Below are 15,732 nucleotides of genomic sequence, written 5' to 3'. Positions count from 1 at the left end.
CGTCCCCGAAACCTTTCTCATTCAAACCAAACCAAACCAAATCTACTCTTAACCCTTTCAAGTTATTCGTTCACAAGTTGAACAAACGAAATGGCCGGGCCCCAAAATTCACAGATTTCGTAATAAGGATGATTTGACAGTGGTCAGACCACGAGTGAGGCAACACCTGACACCGAGCCTCCGGCCAAGAATCAAAAAAATCCGAGTTGACAAGAAACTTGTCTAATTTACTAAGTTTTTTTTCCCATTATCAGATTGCCAGGTAAAGGCTCTACCTCTCAAATGATATTCCCGAAGCCCGACGTTGAAAATAAAAGAATTGAAGCTACTGGCACAGGTTGGCTTAAATGAGCAGTTCCTCCTCTCTTCCCTGAAGCGAACCGCATTGAAATCACCCCCGAGGACCCACTGACCGCTGTTACAATTGATGATATCAGCCAATAAATTCCATAAGTCACCCTTAGCCGAGACACCTTGAGGAGCGTACACATTCAAAAAGTTCAGGATAACTCCGCTACCCACCAACTCACCTTTGATGTGGATGAAGTTTCTGTTCTTGGCCGAACTTCTGACCTTAAACAACTGATCGTCCCACAAGCAAATAAGACCCCCCGAGAGACCAACCGAATCAACCACTTCCATACCGAAAGAACCAGAACCCCAAAACTTTTTTAACTCTGAGACAGAAACCATACTCTGCTTCGATTCTTGAATAGCCACAAAGTTGATACCGTAAGCACGTCTGAGATCCTTAATCCAACCAGGTTTACAGCTACCCCCTAACCCTCTAATATTCACAGAAAGAAAATTCATTGACGGACCACATTAATACCTGAGTTAAGCATCGAGTTCTTGATTACATCCGAGTGATTACGAAGATCAATACCAAGTTTAGCCCCAATAGAAATGGTGCTTTGAACCTCCGCCTCGTGCTCCTTCCCCTTTGCCGGATCCGAAGAAACATGCTCTGCCCCAGAGGACTTAGAGCACAGAGAATCCTCCACCCTACCAGACGAAGATCCCACCGGGAACGCCCTGACATTGAGGTCAAAATCCCCCTGAACACCGCCACTTGACCCCGAAGTGTCTTTACTCTCCGAAGCAACCCTATTAGTGAAACCAACAAAACCAAAACCCGGTTCTGGATCTTCTACAAGCGATCTGGGTCTTTTTTAGGCCTGTTGTCCAATGGAGGACTAACACTCTTCTGGACTTGGGTTCTCCTGAGCTTGGGCCCCGAACTACTCCTCTTAGGCCCACGAGAGATACTACCAGAAAAATAAAAGAGATTATTTTGTAAGGGTGGTCCACCAAAGGAAATACCAGGCGCATGCCCCACCGAACAGGACACCCCTTCCCTAGGTAATTCCTCGGCTTCCACATGCTTGTTTAATGAATAATTATGGCAGTAACTTCAAACAAAAAGGAATTTGTTCTTTTCTTGCACGGTATGCTGGGTTTACGTGTGGTTGGCGAAACAAATAAATGGCTTGAGTCTTCAACTGGGTTTTTCGAGTGGTTGGCGAAACGAATAAATGGCTTGAGTCTTCAACTGATAAAGAAGCTTTATTCAATGACAAACTAGAAAACAAAATAGAAAAACAAAGGTGGGACATGGCGGCGACGGTGGCTACACGCCGCCATGTCTAGGGTTTGTGTTATTAGACCAAGCGGTATGGGGGCCGGCTTAGGCCCGGCGAGGCCCGGCGCCGGTCCCCCACACCGCCCCTAGCCCCGTCCCGTCCTTTCCGGCTGCCACCCGACGTTCTTCACGAGCCTCATTTTCAAAAAGTTAGCCATTACCAACGGCTATACAACAACAACAACAACCTTACCCAGTAAATCCCACAGATAGCAAAGCTACTTATACCATTTCATCAATACTTCTCCCATTCTTCTCTCTTTCTCATCCATTTTTATAAAAAAACACTCCCTTTTTTTATACAATCATGAATCCATTCAACCCAAACAACCCCAACCCGAACAATCCCAACCCGAACAATCTAAACCCGAACCAACCTAACCTTTTTTCGAGTCCCGCTTACACTCCGACTATGGATCCTTTGTATATTAGGATTATGAGGTTGGATCTCTACTCGGTTCCGGAGGATGAACGCGAAGTTTATCGGAGGATGAAAGAAGAGGTGAAGAAAAAATGGACGTCGTAGGTTGTTTAGTTTTTTAATCGTATCGTATTTTTTTCGTTTATTTTTAGGAAATGTAATTTTTTTTATGTTATAAAATGAATTTATTTATGTTGTATTGTTTAATTTTTATAAAGTTTTTTATTAAGTTAACAAAAAAAAAAACTTAAAAAATTATAAAAAATTAGGTGGGGTAGCCCCATCCTCCACCCCCTCAAAAAGCATGGAGGCCCATCCTTCATGAGATGATAATGTGACGCCTACGTGGCTGCCCATCCTCATAAGAATGAGCCTCTCCATACCCACTAGTCTTAGAGCATTCACTTCCTGGGAATCAAAATCTGTGTGTGTGATTTTTAAAATATAAAGAGTATAAAAAGTGGTTGTGAGTGGAGGAGAGAGAAAATGTTACTGTTCATCTGTATATTTGGCGGGACACTATTCACCCACTATAATTTTTTAATATATATTGAAAGTGGTTGTGAGTGAATGAGAGAGAAAAATGTAATAATAAAAGTATAAAATATTATTTAATTAAAAAGGAGAGAGAAAAAGTATTTGTTTTTAGTGAAAATATTTTGATATAAGAGTTGTTTTTAGAGGGATGTATATATATTTTAAGGAGCTGGATGTGAATGCTTCCATTTTCTATATATTGTAATGGGTTATTTAAATAATATCAATTCAGTAATAATATAGTCCAATCTTGTGAAGGATGAAAATAAAAGTACGCTACATGGCGCTATATAGCAACACTAGGTTATCACCCGCGAACTTCGCGGGTCGGAAAATTTAATCTACATTATCACAAAATGTATAAATAATATAAATACAAATAAAGTGACATATTACATAAATTACTTATCGACAAAGTGAAAATTACAGTTAAAATGCATAGAAGTATAAAACATTATATATATATATATATATATATATATATATATATATATTTTACTTTTATCAAGGATCAAGGTGTCTTCCGACAAACAACATTTAATGTTTCTCTAAGCCATCTAGAATTTCTGGCTACAGCCATCACTTTCGGGTGGTCGACCCGAGAACCTCATGGCGGGTAGAAGCAAAGGGAACCTTTAATGTATAACTAAAATGTATAACTATTTATTCCCAATAAAACATGGATCTATAGAGTCATTGTAATACATACAATCTTCCTTTGAATAATGTAAATTTAAAAGGTCTGGAGCAACTTGTATGCATAAATTAAACACTATATAGAAATCTCAAATATGACTTTGTTCAGCCCTATAATCATACACATCATATGATGGGCCCTTAGGGAGAATGGGTAAGACGAAAATAATGTAATACATACATATATATTAACACATTACCTTTCCGTTTGAGCGCCTGCAACATGGATGATCTTCATCTGCGAAATCTACTTCTCCAAATCCAAAATCTAAATAAATGGAACCATACATTATCAAAGGCTTCTTAACAATCATCCAATTCCATCATATGAGGAGCAAAATTGAATTAAACTAATTCTACAAGTTCATATTTCAGTTTGAAATATTACCATATCTGATATTAAAATTCAAACTTTAGCTATCTTTTTTATAAATATAAACTGCAATATGAAAGAAAAATAGTTAACAGTCACCTTAACATAGTCAAACACCCGCTCAAATCTATGGTCAGAGACTGGTTTACGAGAACGACTCTTTTTGGTGATGGTAGAAGACAAAGCATCCATGGCTTCATCATAAGCTGAATTCAAAACGATACCAATCCACAAGTTAATCTCAGTTCATTTACTTCAAATTAAAATGTGAAAATCACGAATTCAAGACTTCAACTACAGTAGATGTTAATTGGGTGTGTAGAAAATCACAGGGGGAAACCTACATAAAGAAATTCATCAGATGTCATACACTAAATATGAAGGCCACAATAGCTAAAATTTGGTGTATAGAATAACGCCTCGCATACGTGAAGCCTGGCCTCTCGCCCTGACTTTCAAGATCTAGAGTCAAACTGTAGTAACCCAATAATGTAAAAGGTACGAATGTTAGTGAAGAAACTTCACCTCTTCCGGGATAAGGAAAAGTAAAGCATTTCGTTTGCACCTTCTCCTTAGCTTTCTGCAAATCAACTAAGAAATACATAAATAAAACTTTTTTTTACAACAGTCAATAATAACCACAAAAAATCTCAAAACAAAAACATAAATTATAGAAAAAGAAAGAAAAGAAATCATATATAAATTATAAATATGTACTAAATGTGTTTACAAAATTTAAATTACGTAATATAACAATCTAATTCTTTAATAATGTAATAATACACCTTAGGCAACTATAGACCCGTTTCCTTTACAAATTACATATATTTTTTTTACTTTACACAGTGCAAACAACAGATTATATTTTTTATTTTACTTTACTAATGAAATAATGCACTTATACACCTTAGGAGACTATACACCCGTTTCCTTTACAACTTTTCTTTTACTTAACACATTTGGCCCAAAATCCTTTAGTTAGAAAGAGCAAATAACAGTAAGCGATTAAAGAAAGATTACCAGTTTAGGGCCCTCGTCATAATCATAACATAATGCTGCAGCTGCTAGTTCATCTATGCTGTTATGAACAGGCAGATTCCCCTAAAACATCCATAAATATTAATAATTTAAGAAAAATAGCAGTAAAAACAATCTAAATCTGAACTCAAAATCATTTAATCAATTACTCAATTCCATACCCAAATCTGAACTCAAAATCAATTACATGGCTCTATCTCATGTGTGAATTGGTCCAGTGGACCTTTATCAAGTTCCACATGAAAAACCAAACTCCATACCTACTAAATAAAAAAAATCCATATTTTAATTGGTCAACAATTTGGGAAAAAAACTCCAAGATTCAACCTTTCAAACACACCCATGATGTTTGACTCCCAAAAAGTCAAACCCACACCCAAACCATCAATTTTGACCCAATTAACAAACTTTTTGAGGATAGAGAAACAACCCCATTACTTTTTGGGGATAAAGAAACAAATTGAATTAGACAAAATTACTGAACAAAAACCTTGAATAATCTCAAACTTTTTGAGGATAAAGAAACAACCCCATTACTTTAATTGGTCAACAATGTCACTGAAACAAATTGAATCAAACTTTTCCCCCAAATCGACAAATTAGACAAAATTACTGAACAAAAACCTTGAATAATCTCAAACAGGTGATGAATACGTACCACTGATAAAAACGAAACTGATGCATCCAAACATGAAAACTTTGGCACCGGACTTACCTGCGTGAGCGGAATTCGGCCTGAACCCTAGCCAACTTTGCGATTCGCTAACCCAAGACACCAACAACACTGACAACCAGAAGCCATTAGAGAGCGAGAAAGAGAACCATGAAAGAAAAAGAACGTTGTCAGTATATTGAAATCTGATTAGGGTTTTTAGCATTTGAATGAAGGGGGAATTTAGAGGCGGGTGTTTAAAATCCATTTGAATTTTGAAACAAAAACTTTAACAATTACAGTTTTAAGCAAAGATAGGGTATGTATTTCAGGGAGAAACTGAGATACAGAAGGGTTGTTTTTGGGTTTTTTGAACCCTAGCTCGAAATGGAAAAGAAAAGATGGAGAATAGATGATACAGAGAAGAAGAAGAGGATAGGAAAGGGAAAGAAGGGTGGGAGAGTGTGTAGGGTTTTTGACGTTTTCTTTGATCTGCAGGGAAGAGAGATAGAGAGCTCTGTGAACACGTGATATGTCATAGCAGTTTGACTTTTAGGGTTTCTTCAAAAGATAAACCAAAAACCGGGTTCTCAAAACTTGAAAACGTGGACCCCTTCTTTGTTGAACACGTTAGTAAAGTGAAGGAGGGCTTGACATGTGTATAGGTTGAATGTGGGGGTGCCAAGTGGCAGAACCTTGTTCTTTTATTAGATATAGAGATTTTTTTCTTGTTAAAGCCCCTTTCGACCCCTTCTTTCAAGCCCACTACATATAGTCTTACTCATATAGATATCTTGACAGTTGATCAATATGAGTATTTTTTTTTGACCGGCAAATTTGCTGTTCAAAAATAAAACCAATATGGGTATTGGATGAGGCGTTTTTGGAGTTGTCAACTGTAGGGAATTCTGAAGAATGAAACCAACATGATGTGCAAGACTCAAGGAGGCTTTTAAGGAGTGAATAATTATAGATTAAAGTAAACAGATAAAATGGTCTCTAAGATTTGGTCATTTTTGCCATTTTAGTCCAAAACTCAAACATTTTGAATTTGGGTCCCCGTGGTTTCAATTTTGTTGCCATTTTCATTCAAAAACAAAATTTGGTTAGATTTTCCAGTTAGATTAAACTGTCATTTTGGTCTCTGAGATTTGGTTACTTTTGCCACTTTAGTCCAAAACTCAAACCTTTGGATCTGGGTTTTTTGTCATATTTTGCATCTGGGCCCCTGTGGTTTCAGTTTTTTTGCCATTTTGGTCCAAAAGTGAAATTATGTCATATTTCTCGTATAAAATCATGGTTTTTTTTTTGTCTTTTTTTCTTAGTTTAATGAAAGGCAAAATGGTCATTATAAGCTTTCTCTCTCTACCCTAATTTTCTCTAGCCATGACTCTAAACTTGAATTAAACTCCCATGAGTTCATATATTCATGTTGTGTGGAATTCATATATTCATGCTTGCTGTTGTGGTATTAAAGGCTTTGAATTCGTTATCTTTCACGCGGTTACGAGGATCCAACCCTTAACCTGGATTAAACTCCCCTGAGTTCACAGTAATAGGGGTGTAGGTTGTAACCCATCCGATACTGTAGTATCAGCATGGTTATTCATGTCCATCTCAATATCTAAATTGGAACTAAGATTTTCAACAGGATTCAGACTACTCGTGGGTTGGACAGTCAACAACAAGGAGTTATCACGGTACTCAGAATTGGGATTCAACATATTACCTGGGTTAGCATCTGAGAATGTAGAACAGGGGAATCCACTCCATGAATTAATCGCGGAGTTCCATTTCCTGCTTTCGTCATATACAAGCCCTGAGATTGCTGGTTTCCTTCAGACATACGTTTCACCCAGGACCCAAGGGCCACAACGAAGTTGGAGCTGGCCAGTTCATGGTTGATTTGTGCAGGGTAGAGGTATCTTCCCCCAAATTCAAGTTGAAATCCTCCAGATTGAGGTTAAGAACCATTCGATTGTTGGATTTCAGTTGCTGATTGGATCCGATTTCTAGCGTATCATTATTTTGCAAAGGGTTTGACGAGTTATCAGGGTTTTGAGTGCGACCGGAGTTTTCAAGATGAGGAGATTTAGCCGGGTTTGGGAGATGAGGGGAATTAGAGGGCTTAGATGGTTAGGGTTTTGGGTGTTCTTGTTAAAGAAGATGAGATGATAATAGAGTTCTATATATAAATGGATTATTTAATTTTATTATTTTAATTAAGAAAAATTAAAATGACTATTTTGTCTCTGAGGAAAAAGACAAAATAACAGGATTTTATAAGACAAATATGATCTGATTTCACTTTTGGACCAAAATGGCAATAAAACTGAAACCATAGGGACCCAGATACCAAAGGTTTGAGTTTTGGATTAAAGTAACACAAGTGACCAAACCTCAGGGACCAAATGGCAGTTTACTCTTTCAGTTAACATTCAGCTTTTTTGTCTTTTTCCTCCCTTTTAATGAAGGGCAAAATGTTCATATTTTTTAATTTATTATAATAAAACGTTAAAAGACCATTTTGCCCTTCATTAAAAGGGAGGAAAAAGACAAAAAAACTGGATGTTAACTGAAAAATCTAACTAGATTTTGATTTTGGATGAAAATGACAACAAAATTGAAATCACAAGGATCCAAATTCAAAAAGTTTGAGTTTTGAACTAAAGTGGCAAAAGCGACCAAACCTCAAGGACCATTTTGGCAGTTTACTATATAGATTATCAAATGTGGTTTATAATTAATTGTAATTATGATGCCCTTGTTAGTTAATTAAATAATTATCTAGCATTCTAAACGAGTTAGGTTTGGATGTCTTAAGGATAATTACGTGAACAACCCTAGCTAAGTCTAATGCGTTAGGTTAGCTATATATACCGTGTATTGGGTAGGGATTTGTAATCAAGTTTTTGTATAGTTTTCTTGGTCTAATAATATTGTGGGAGTTAGTCATAATTTTATGTTCGTTTGATATTCTATCGGGACTTAAATTGGTATTAGAGCCAAGTTCAATCGTCGATATCAAATGTGTACTCGGGTTCTTACCGAACTGATTAAGTGAAAACCAATTGGTTAATAAAATAAACTAATCGATGACTTCGATTTCAATTGAGAATAATAACCGAACCAACCGACAGTGTTTGTGTTTCCCGTCACATCGCGTGAGCACCCTTCTAGTTCCTTTATAATGTGTCAACATAGATGAGCCGATGGTACCGAAGCTCATTCTACTGGTTCATTGTTTTGATTAGTGATACGAACATCCTATATAATATTTTTTGTACTTTTTTTTTCTGTTTGTACTTTTGTAATATGTAATTTAAAATCCCATATTCCACTGTGCATTGTGATTATTGATATCAATCGTCACGCATATACCCTAACTCCGGGCCCACCGGGAAATCAGGGTGTGACAATAAATGACAAAGTTCAGATATAACACATACGGAATTGAATTCAGATTTTGTTGATGCAGATTTTGTGTCCGATGCTTGTCGAATAGATTAGTTTTATTTTATGCTGAATTTGTAATAGTTAGTGATCCAATCCGTGATTTTCATGTTCATGTTCAAAGACGGAAGAGATAAGAGAGGATAAACAAACAAACTTTGTATTAATCCGGTAGTAAACATTACAAGTCGGCCCGGTTACATGACAACCGAACTAATACCAAAGAAGTATACATCCGGGGAGAAACCAAGTGGTGATTTCTCCCGGTGAGGTCTCAGACCTCCATTCTCTCTCTAGCACACACTTGTGCTCTCACTCTTGTGTTGCAAATGACAAAGTGTTGGTACTTATACCCAAACACAGGCTGCAGGTCGAAGGATCAGACTGACTGGTCGAAACATCATCCTTCGATCAGACAGTCTTCGAAAGACACACATACCTCGAAGGATCACATATCCTTCGAGGTCCATCTTCACTTCGATGGATATCTTTCGAGTTCCTCGAATGATATCCTTCGAGGTCCATCCTTCGATGGGTATCTTTCGAGCTCATCGAAGGATATTCATAATCCTTCGATGCCTTATCCTTCGACACCAACAACAACACAGCAACTTTGTCTAGCAACACACACACACAGTCAAACCAACAACCCTCTCGTTTGACCACTTCAAACGAGCGGGTCTATACACGTTCGTTTGACCGTTTCACTAACTATTACAAATTCAGCATAAAATAAAACTAATCTATTCGACAAGCATCGGACACAAAATCTGCATCAACAAATTCCCCCTTGTCCGTTGCTGTCGAATGCTGAAAATGCAACTGCAATCGATCTTCAGCCAAGTATTCATCTTCTCTGTGTAGACAAATTCCCCCTTGACCGATGATCCAGGTAAGTAGTATCCTGATGCTCATTGTATAAGATTTCCCCCTCAAGGTACGCGTATCCGTGTTGAGTGTTGTGCAATTTCCTCAAAAGGATCAATTGACCGATCTTCCGCTGATCTTCCAATACTCCAACCGGCATATGATAAAGGTTCCATTCTTAAACAACTGCATCAAGTCTTGATCTTCAAGCGTCTGTGCAAAACATTCCACGCAGAGCCGTTTGTAACACCAGAAAATCACAAACTCTACCACCTGTGATTGCGTTTAGAATTTTACCGAAGAAATTCAACATTTGAAAATTTTTATCCCCCCATTTCTTTGGTAAGATCTCTAAACCTTAACAGATTCTTTCCACTTCAAAGAAACTGTCGTCTAATGTTCACCAATTCCCTCCACTGAGCGGAACTGTCATCAATCTTCATTGAATGTTCTCGGTTCCGAAAATTCACGAACATGACTTTCTTCTTTGCATAAACTAGTTGAATAAGAGCGTCCCCTGGTACCCCGTAGGATCGGACAAGTATCCCCCCAAAGATCCAAAGACTTTGTGGACTCGTTAGGACCTGTATAGACGTTCCAGGTTCATACGTTCGTCTTCAAATGCGAGAATATGACAATAAACAAAATCCTTTCGAACATTTCCGAATAACCGGTAACAATCATAAATACTGATGCGCGGAAGCGAACATATCGTGTTGTTTTTGGCCCATAATAGTCGCGTCACCATTTTTGCCATTGCATCGGTAACCGTGACTACCCCACATTTTCAACAATCAAGTCTTCATCATTTCTTGTTTTCATCATGCCGCATCATCCTGCACTCCCAAATCAAAGGATATATTACAAGACCTTTGAAAGATCTAATCAACCGAAGGATGATTGTGCCACAACCGAAGGATGATCCATCGAAAGACTCCACACTGTTTCCCACAATCGAAAGATATGATCAATCGAAAGATGATCCTTCGAAAATTCGTGCCAAGAACGAAGGATATGGCATATCTTTCGAACATATCTTTCGATCCTTATGTTTCGAAAACATATATCTTTCGAAGTTGTTGAAGGTTCCCACAAATATCTTGATCTTTCGATACCCAACAGCTGGATCTTTCGTAACAATTGGTATCTTTCGATCCAGATCTGGATCCTTCAACCCAAAGACTCATCTTTCGAGCACCCTTTTCATCTTTCGAAATATCTTTCAAAAATTTGTATCCTTCGAAATATGAAGATCTGTCACGAACTTCAAGAACATCAAGAACACAGGGACTGTTCATCTGCAGATCTGACGAAAACACTTGTACACGTTGTTTTGATGAAGAAAACTTGAGTATTTTAGAGAAAAACATAAAACCCAACACTCGGTTTAGCACAGATCTGGATATCCGGGTCCAGATCTGGGTTTTTCTCATTTTCACCTTTTTACATCTTGAACAAAAACCCACAAAAATCACAGATCTAGAGCACATGTGACTTAGTAAACGGTTAGTTTTACTAAATCGGGCACCATGGCTCTGATACCAATTGTAGGACCGTGTTTCGGGATCCAATCCGTGATTTTCATGTTCATGTTCAAAGACGGAAGAGATAAGAGAGGATAAACAAACAAACTTTGTATTAATCCGGTAATAAACATTACAAGTCGGCCCGGTTACATGACAACCGAACTAATACCAAAGAAGTATACATCCGGGGAGAAACCAAGTGGTGATTTCTCCCGGTGAGGTCTCAGACCTCCATTCTCTCTCTAGCACACACTTGTGCTCTCACTCTTGTGTTGCAAATGACAAAGTGTTGGTACTTATACCCAAACACAGGCTGCAGGTCGAAGGATCAGACTGACTGGTCGAAACATCATCCTTCGATCAGACAGTCTTCGAAAGACACACATACCTCGAAGGATCACATATCCTTCGAGGTCCATCTTCACTTCGATGGATATCTTTCGAGTTCCTCGAATGATATCCTTCGAGGTCCATCCTTCGATGGGTATCTTTCGAGCTCATCGAAGGATATTCATAATCCTTCGATGCCTTATCCTTCGACACCAACAACAACACAACAACTTTGTCTAGCAACACACACACACAGTCAAACCAACAACCCTCTCGTTTGACCACTTCAAACGAGCGGGTCTATACACGTTCATTTGACCGTTTCACTAACTATTACAAATTCAGCATAAAATAAAACTAATCTATTCGACAAGCATCGGACACAAAATCTGCATCAACAAATTCCCCCTTGTCCGTTGCTGTCGAATGCTGAAAATGCAACTGCAATCGATCTTCAGCCAAGTATTCATCTTCTCTGTGTAGACAAATTCCCCCTTGACCGATGATCCAGGTAAGTAGTATCCTGATGCTCATTGTATAAGATTTCCCCCTCAAGGTACGCGTATCCGTGTTGAGTGTTGTGCAATTTCCTCAAAAGGATCAATTGACCGATCTTCCGCTGATCTTCCAATACTCCAACCGGCATATGATAAAGGTTCCATTCTTAAACAACTGCATCAAGTCTTGATCTTCAAGCGTCTGTGCAAAACATTCCACGCAGAGCCGTTTGTAACACCAGAAAATCACAAACTCTACCACCTGTGATTGCGTTTAGAATTTTACCGAAGAAATTCAACATTTGAAAATTTTTATCCCCCCATTGTAGGACCGTGTTTCGGGATCCAATCCGTGATTTTCATGATAATGTTCAAAGATGGAAGAGATAAAGAGATGATAAACAAACAACTTTTGTATTAATCCGGTAGTAAACATTACAAGTCGGCCCGGTTACATGACAACCGAACTAATACCAAAGAAGTATACATCCGGGGAGAAACCAAGTGGTGATTTCTCCCGGTGAGGTCTCAGACCTCCATTCTCTCTCTAGCACACACTTGTGCTCTCACTCTTGTGTTGCAAATGACAAAGTGTTGGTACTTATACCCAAACACAGGCTGCAGGTCGAAGGATCAGACTGACTGGTCGAAACATCATCCTTCGATCAGACAGTCTTCGAAAGACACACATACCTCGAAGGATCACATATCCTTCGAGGTCCATCTTCACTTCGATGGATATCTTTCGAGTTCCTCGAATGATATCCTTCGAGGTCCATCCTTCGATGGGTATCTTTCGAGCTCATCGAAGGATATTCATAATCCTTCGATGCCTTATCCTTCGACACCAACAACAACACAGCAACTTTGTCTAGCAACACACACACACAGTCAAACCAACAACCCTCTCGTTTGACCACTTCAAACGAGCGGGTCTATACACGTTCGTTTGACCGTTTCACTAACTATTACAAATTCAGCATAAAATAAAACTAATCTATTCGACAAGCATCGGACACAAAATCTGCATCAACAAATTCCCCCTTGTCCGTTGCTGTCGAATGCTGAAAATGCAACTGCAATCGATCTTCAGCCAAGTATTCATCTTCTCTGTGTAGACAAATTCCCCCTTGACCGATGATCCAGGTAAGTAGTATCCTGATGCTCATTGTATAAGATTTCCCCCTCAAGGTACGCGTATCCGTGTTGAGTGTTGTGCAATTTCCTCAAAAGGATCAATTGACCGATCTTCCGCTGATCTTCCAATACTCCAACCGGCATATGATAAAGGTTCCATTCTTAAACAACTGCATCAAGTCTTGATCTTCAAGCGTCTGTGCAAAACATTCCACGCAGAGCCGTTTGTAACACCAGAAAATCACAAACTCTACCACCTGTGATTGCGTTTAGAATTTTACCGAAGAAATTCAACATTTGAAAATTTTTATCCCCCCATTTCTTTGGTAAGATCTCTAAACCTTAACAGATTCTTTCCACTTCAAAGAAACTGTCGTCTAATGTTCACCAATTCCCTCCACTGAGCGGAACTGTCATCAATCTTCATTGAATGTTCTCGGTTCCGAAAATTCACGAACATGACTTTCTTCTTTGCATAAACTAGTTGAATAAGAACGTCCCCTGGTACCCCGTAGGATCTGACTTGTATCCCCCCAAAGACCAAAGACTTTGTGAACTCGTTAGGACCGGTATAGACGTTCCAGGTTCATACGTTCGTCTTCAAATGCGAGAATATGACAATAAACAAAATCCTTTCGAACATTTCCGAATAACCGGTAACAATCATAAATACTGATGCGCGGAAGCGAACATATCGTGTTGTTTTTGGCCCATAATAGTCGCGTCACCATTTTTGCCATTGCATCGGTAACCGTGACTACCCCACATTTTCAACAATCAAGTCTTCATCATTTCTTGTTTTCATCATGCCGCATCATCCTGCACTCCCAAATCAAAGGATATATTACAAGACCTTTGAAAGATCTAATCAACCGAAGGATGATTGTGCCACAACCGAAGGATGATCCATCGAAAGACTCCACACTGTTTCCCACAATCGAAAGATATGATCAATCGAAAGATGATCCTTCGAAAATTCGTGCCAAGAACGAAGGATATGGCATATCTTTCGAACATATCTTTCGATCCTTATGTTTCGAAAACATATATCTTTCGAAGTTGTTGAAGGTTCCCACAAATATCTTGATCTTTCGATACCCAACAGCTGGATCTTTCGTAACAATTGGTATCTTTCGATCCAGATCTGGATCCTTCAACCCAAAGACTCATCTTTCGAGCACCCTTTTCATCTTTCGAAATATCTTTCAAAAATTTGTATCCTTCGAAATATGAAGATCTGTCACGAACTTCAAGAACATCAAGAACACAGGGACTGTTCATCTGCAGATCTGACGAAAACACTTGTACACGTTGTTTTGATGAAGAAAACTTGAGTATTTTAGAGAAAAACATAAAACCCAACACTCGGTTTAGCACAGATCTGGATATCCGGGTCCAGATCTGGGTTTTTCTCATTTTCACCTTTTTACATCTTGAACAAAAACCCACAAAAATCACAGATCTAGAGCACATGTGACTTAGTAAACGGTTAGTTTTACTAAATCGGGCACCATGGCTCTGATACCAATTGTAGGTCCGTGTTTCGGGATCCAATCCGTGATTTTCATGATAATGTTCAAAGATGGAAGAGATAAAGAGATGATAAACAAACAACTTTTGTATTAATCCGGTAGTAAACATTACAAGTCGGCCCGGTTACATGACAACCGAACTAATACCAAAGAAGTATACATCCGGGGAGAAACCAAGTGGTGATTTCTCCCGGTGAGGTCTCAGACCTCCATTCTCTCTCTAGCACACACTTGTGCTCTCACTCTTGTGTTGCAAATGACAAAGTGTTGGTACTTATACCCAAACACAGGCTGCAGGTCGAAGGATCAGACTGACTGGTCGAAACATCATCCTTCGATCAGACAGTCTTCGAAAGACACACATACCTCGAAGGATCACATATCCTTCGAGGTCCATCTTCACTTCGATGGATATCTTTCGAGTTCCTCGAATGATATCCTTCGAGGTCCATCCTTCGATGGGTATCTTTCGAGCTCATCGAAGGATATTCATAATCCTTCGATGCCTTATCCTTCGACACCAACAACAACACAGCAACTTTGTCTAGCAACACACACACACAGTCAAACCAACAACCCTCTCGTTTGACCACTTCAAACGAGCGGGTCTATACACGTTCGTTTGACCGTTTCACTAACTATTACAAATTCAGCATAAAATAAAACTAATCTATTCGACAAGCATCGGACACAAAATCTGCATCAACAGATATCATAATTGATCAATGAAAGGTCATATGCTAAAGAAAATACTGAGATGATTGGTAGAAACGGACCTAGACACATTCATAATTCATACGAGATCAAACAAAATCAAACATATCGAATTTCAGAATTCTAAGACGTAAACAGATTCGGATAAACTCTAATCTACATAATAGGAATCCAAAAGCGTACACATGTGATTCACAATTACGTTCACGGTCGTAAGTGGCAATCACCTTACATCGGTGCCCTAACGGTTTCCTGTCGAGCATCTCTACGATCTATCAAAAGTGTAGAGAAGGAAAAGTGACGATAAATGTATCACG

The 15,732-nt window shown here is 38.6% G+C and overlaps 2 protein-coding genes across 2 annotated transcripts; both read right to left on the bottom strand.

Annotated features, from left to right (window-relative positions):
* Positions 1 to 222: 222 nt before the first annotated feature.
* LOC110902169 lies at positions 223 to 813 on the bottom strand. The gene has a single exon (XM_022148890.1). It carries the CDS (start codon positions 811 to 813, stop codon positions 223 to 225), a length of 591 nt encoding a protein of 196 aa, XP_022004582.1.
* A 2,480-nt stretch (positions 814 to 3,293) lies between these two features.
* LOC118485918 (folylpolyglutamate synthase-like) lies at positions 3,294 to 4,866 on the bottom strand. The gene is made up of 5 exons (XM_035982440.1): positions 4,857 to 4,866; positions 4,690 to 4,742; positions 4,195 to 4,249; positions 3,769 to 3,875; positions 3,294 to 3,564 (listed from the first exon to the last, which is right to left on the bottom strand). The coding sequence occupies exons 1-5, from the start codon at positions 4,864 to 4,866 to the stop codon at positions 3,544 to 3,546; spliced, it is 246 nt and encodes an 81-aa protein (XP_035838333.1). The 3' UTR covers positions 3,294 to 3,543.
* Positions 4,867 to 15,732: the final 10,866 nt, after the last annotated feature.

The sequence above is a fragment of the Helianthus annuus genome, chromosome 13, assembly GCF_002127325.2.
Source record: "Helianthus annuus cultivar XRQ/B chromosome 13, HanXRQr2.0-SUNRISE, whole genome shotgun sequence".
In the NCBI taxonomy this organism is placed as follows: Eukaryota; Viridiplantae; Streptophyta; class Magnoliopsida; order Asterales; family Asteraceae; genus Helianthus; species Helianthus annuus.
This window is presented reverse-complemented; position numbering and strand designations above follow the sequence as displayed.

Bases quoted from the DNA above. Each gene is read 5' to 3' on its own strand.
- LOC110902169 (XM_022148890.1), bottom strand. From the start codon at position 813: ATGAATTTTCTTTCTGTGAATATTAGAGGGTTAGGGGGTAGCTGTAAA.
- LOC118485918 (XM_035982440.1), bottom strand. The intron at 4,250-4,689 runs GTAATCTTTCTT...GTTGATTTGCAG, and splicing joins ATGACGAGGGCCCTAAACTG to AAAGCTAAGGAGAAGGTGCA. The intron at 3,565-3,768 runs GTGACTGTTAAC...CCATTTATTTAG, and splicing joins GGGTGTTTGACTATGTTAAG to ATTTTGGATTTGGAGAAGTA.